Source organism: Montipora capricornis, chromosome 12 (genome assembly GCF_036669925.1).
Source record: "Montipora capricornis isolate CH-2021 chromosome 12, ASM3666992v2, whole genome shotgun sequence".
NCBI lineage: Eukaryota > Metazoa > Cnidaria > Anthozoa > Scleractinia > Acroporidae > Montipora > Montipora capricornis.
Genome location: NC_090894.1, coordinates 6,622,666 through 6,627,665, shown reverse-complemented (window position 1 = coordinate 6,627,665; position 5,000 = coordinate 6,622,666). Strand labels below are relative to the sequence as shown.

General features: G+C 39.9%; 1 protein-coding gene across 2 annotated transcripts in view; it reads right to left on the bottom strand.

The window, feature by feature from the left end:
* The window catches only part of LOC138026963 (cylicin-1-like), a 23,276-nt gene that overhangs the window by 12,688 nt on the left and 5,588 nt on the right, over window positions 1–5,000 (bottom strand). The window contains exons 6-8 of one of the 2 annotated variants that reach the window (XM_068874444.1): window positions 2,514–2,605; window positions 2,065–2,183; window positions 488–1,527 (exon numbers count right to left, since the gene is read on the bottom strand). In XM_068874444.1, the coding sequence (XP_068730545.1) occupies window positions 488–1,527; window positions 2,065–2,183; window positions 2,514–2,605 (1,251 nt within the window). The remainder of the gene's footprint in view (window positions 1–487; window positions 1,528–2,064; window positions 2,184–2,513; window positions 2,606–5,000) is intronic. The other variant, XM_068874445.1, reaches the window with a different exon arrangement.

The following is a 5,000-nucleotide window of genomic DNA, read 5'->3' as shown; positions in this document are numbered from 1 at the left end:
CTCATAGCATTTTTTTTTTAATGCGCGAGACAAAATTAAAGCTAAAGTTTTGATGCCGGTTCAATTCATAATAACTGCAACACTAATTTAAAAGTTATGATGTTTCGTAACATAATCTTGTTGGAGATGGAATTTTGTTCCCTCACTATTATCATCCTTATCTATCCTTATCGTCAATCCTTCTATCCGTAAGACGCTGCGTAGACTAATGATTGAGTATTAGTAATAAGTATTTTCCGTGTCTTTTCAAACGCAAAACATTCCCCTCTGTCAGGAGGAAATGGAGCAATGGACCCATAAACATAACTCTCACAGATTCCCCTAATCTTTATGCATGTACAAAAATTCATCTAGCTTGAAAATTTCTGAGCCAAATATAAAATTGAACCATGCTATACAATATGTCTTGTCTCCACAGTTAAAAACTAAACACAAAGCCTGACCCTGAGGGGTATAATTTTTATGCCCACATGCTTACTTAGCTCACCTTCCAAAACGCCAGTTGGTAGTTTACTTGTCGTCTTCAAAGACTGTTGACTGTTGTTTTTCTTTTCAGGTTTTCTGGTCTTCCGTTTAAAAGCACCTGAAGTGGTACTGTTTGCTTTTTTTTTCATAGGGCCCAACCTTTCCCTTTCCTTCGTTTCAAATTTCCGCACCATTTCTACATTTGAATTAGGTAAACATGGGTCTTGATCATCTGAAAAATCTGAACCTTTTCGCTTCTCCACGTTTCTCCGGGCTTTTGGCGTCTCAAAATCCCAATCTTCATCAGCAATATGTGCGCTATCAGAACTCGTTTCTTTCTTCGAGTCTTTACTAGAGTTCAAACGTGTAGTTTTCTGCCTCTTTGTGTAGGTTTTCTTCACCTGCCTAGCTAACAAAGGGCCAGAATCGCATCCATTTGAATCTGATTCAGAATTAGATCTTGCACGCTTTAAATTTGTTCCATCTGTCATCTTTGCATCAGATTGGTTACATTCCATAACATATTCATCGCTGTCGATGCAATTCAAATTGTTATCTCTTTTAACTTCACCGGCGTTCATTTTTTCACGCTCAGAAGTTCGGTTCACAACATGTTCACAAGTATCAGCAGAACTGTTTGGAACACTTTCAGTTTCACATGCATCGGCAGTAAGATCCTGCTTCTTCTCTGGATCCAAATATTCCGATTTCAATGGGTCAGCAACTTTTCTCTTGGTCGTATTTTCAACACAAGAATTTCTCTCGTTATCTTCAAGTGATTTTATAGAGAAAGCATCCTCTCCATCCTTCACTTTTAAACTGTGACCTGCCACTTGCTTTTCTTCCTTGTAGCTTGTTAAATTTTCTTCGTTATGTAATGCTAGGTTATCAGGCACATCTTCCACCCAGTGAATTTGTTGCTCCTTATGCTGGCTCCTGTCGACCTGATTTCCAAGGCCACGAGCACTTTCATCTTGTAGTTTTGAACTCAATACATTTCTGCTGGATGGAGTAGCGCTGAGGAGGGAATCAATCTTTTCGTTTGCGTCAATTTCCTTATTCCTGATGAAAAGTCAATAAAATAAATACTTAAATTAATTGTGCCACCCCTTTTAGTGTTCTGTTCTGCCTTCACATTACTGTGTGCTGATCAATTCTGTAGATTAGATACATAAAAACAAGAACACAGATCGCTGAGCTATCGAAATTCAACGAGCTGATTGGGCCAAAGCACATACAAGGCAAATCGATACTATTGATATAACGGTCTCAGAACAGGCACTACAGCCACATATAATAAATTATTATTACTTGGGGTCAGTTTTCGTGAGCGAGGAAACCAGACTACTTGGAGAAAGAATACCCTAAAGGAAGGTTGCTGAGAATAACTGAAAGTCAGCTGACATACTGCTTCTGCAAAGGAGTGAGGGACAGGTTAAAGGTGACTGCAACAGCCTGACTATTTAAAGTGTGAACTACAGTCTTCCCAGATGAGGTATTAACCCCATCTAAAAGGATGTAGCTTCGTTGAACAGATGAGAACCTGTGCTTGCCTCTACTGAAGCCTTACATTCAATAAGATGATTTAGGCCTACTTACATATGTTTAAGAACAGCTCTTTTCTTCTGGGTTGAATATGATACATCAGCAGCATCTTTGTTGAAGTATTTGCTTTTTGTTGAACGCAAAGATCTCTCTTCTTGATTTCTTTGAATAATCTTCAGAATGGAAAACAACATTGAAAATGACACCTACCCGCTACAGCTTTACCAACAGCCAACCAGGTACTCAAAAAATAATTTGTAGAGTATCTGGGTAGAGATTTATTGACGTCTTACATGTAATAACCCAATGGTACATCACCTAAGTAAGCAGAAGTTAAATTTCCCTAGGTAAATAATCTTACATGTAAGTTTAAAAAGTGTCAAACAAGTGTGGAGCATAAGATGAGACAAAGAACATATACGGCTCTCGCCTTACACATTGGGCTCATGCCTTGTGCTTTGTACTCAGCTTGAAAAACATCAGTTTGTTGGCTATAAACATACCCCTGATTGTATAAGATGTTGATCCACAGGTGCCAGCTTCACAAATACTTCAAGTTTCTCGGAAAATAAGTTTAACATTTCATAACTCCCTCCTGAAAATAAATGCCACAAAAAAGGAAAAATACATTCTCCAAACGAATTCCACCTGGTGTGTTAAATGAGAGGGCTATTATCTATAAGGTGAGTTTGATCTTCTTTGGTGTCCTGTGAAAGCACTTATTGTACAATTATTAATTAACAATTATTGGATGAGGTTGAGCATGTTAGCGATAATTATCAAGGCCAAAGTTTGTGTTATCTGCCGAAGCCGAAGGCTGAGGCGGATAACACAAACTGAGGCCTTGATAATTATCGCTAACATGCAAAAACCGAATTCAATAATTGTTTTATTATGCATATTCCTGAGCTGAGCTCCGCCATGACCAAACTGATCAAACTGCTGGTTAGTGTGTTAGGTGACGTCACTTCTGCATGCATAAAACTATTGTCTGTAGGTATGACGTCAATTCTACATATATAAAATCTATTGTTTGTAGGTATGACGTAAGAGAAACAGAGCAAGCAAGAATTAGCTGCGTGCTTATAGCCAATCAAATCGAGCTGGTGACACCAATGTATAATAATACTGATTGCACGTAAATGCAATTTAATAGAGCAAAGAATCATTACAAGTTATCCATGATTACAGAGCATGTACCAGTCCTGCATGATCACATGTGCTCTTGAAGCTAACATACATGTTGAAATGTAAATTATAGCCGTTTGGTAAGTGTTAAGGATAATTTCATTTCAAGCCTAGGCATATTGATGCTGGATACCAATAGTGGAAGCTTCCTCTGCTTCTTCATTCTTCAACCTCCACATGACAATGCAGACGTTAACCGATTGACTCCCAAACTGCCCCCATTGACTAGGAAAATTGTCTGGCGTTAGACAGAGTAAAATCTATTTCTCACTCCCAGGCGTCAATGGGTTACAGAAAGTTTTGAGATTACAAGACATGCTTCAGTTGATTAATGTACATAGCATTAAGTTGAATTTATAAGTAGGAAAAAGTGCTAATAAATTATGCCAGTAACAACGGAATGTACATAAAACGTGACAATGTGAGAATTATAAGGATAGGTTTAGATTTACGTGATGCAATTGTTGATTAAGAGAAGGTTGTTCTCTTTGAATATGAAAAGCCTCTTTTATCTTGAGTTGAAAAGTCGTAGAGGCGTGATCTAAAATATGGAAACAGTCCCCTGAAAAGAGGGCGCGACAATGTTCAGAATTCTATAGGTGTTTGAAGATGTGAGAGGCCCTATCACTGACTAAGTGCTCACGCATGCATGTGGAAAAATGCCGGGTTGTTTCGCCGACATAACAGGCATTACAGCCCGCACAAGCAAACTTATAAACCACACGTGAACGAAGCCCACCAGGGATAGGGTCTTTCACTGCAGTTTACAGTGATCTTAACTGAATAACAAGCAGTTTACACAAGAGACCCCAGAACAGAATGAGTGAGAGCCCACCACACTGAGGACTACTCTTCTCGAACAGTGTGTTTATTGTATTTAACAGGGAAGACTTGTTTAGAAAGTCTAAGCATAGTGCGTGACTTAATCTTCTGTGAGAAAGGAGTTAAAATTCGAATCTACCTTATGAAATGCAGCCGCGAATGCTTTAACCGACCTTTACTGATCTGGTCTTTTTCGCAAAGATTTATGCTCTATAGTATCAATCAGTTTCCCCAATCGAAGATCTAACTCTGCATCGATAAACAGTTCAATAAGCTGTAACGGGGGGTCCAAATATGCGAAGGGTCACTTACCGGTAACCCTTTGATGCCTAAGCCGGCCTAAACCCCCATCAATGAGGAACCCCCATTCAGTCAATGGGTAATAATCACTCACAATGTCCCATTAACCCTTTGACGCCTAAACTGGCCGATTTTACTCTGTCTGATGCCAGACAACTTTACTCGTCAATGGGGAACCCCTGAAGTCAATGGGTTAATCCCCTAGCGGATTTAGCACCCCAGGGGTCCAAATCTAGGGGGCTTCAAATTCGCTAGGACACTAGCCGGGGCTTTGATCCGTGACTACCAGCACGGTAGTCCGATGCTCAACCAACTGGGCTGCCCCAAGAGGAGGATGTATGCAAAACATGACATGTGCCCAACTGAGTGGCCTCATAGCTCAGTTGGTAGAACATTTCACTGGCATCACAGAGGTCATGCGTTTGAATCCCGTTGGAAAAACTTGAATTTTTCATGTGTCTGTAACAGACGATTATTGCTTATTACATTGTCCAGACAAGCGCTTGGATCAGTTCCTTTTTTCGTCTAAAGATTTTTCTGCTTGTAACTGTACAAAATGAGGTATGGTCCACGCAATGGGTCCATGGACCAGGTACACAAGGGTGGTCCATGGACCTGGGCTCCATGCCCAGGTCCATGTTTTGTATACATCCAGCAGCAGCAGGAGTAGTATCAACGGA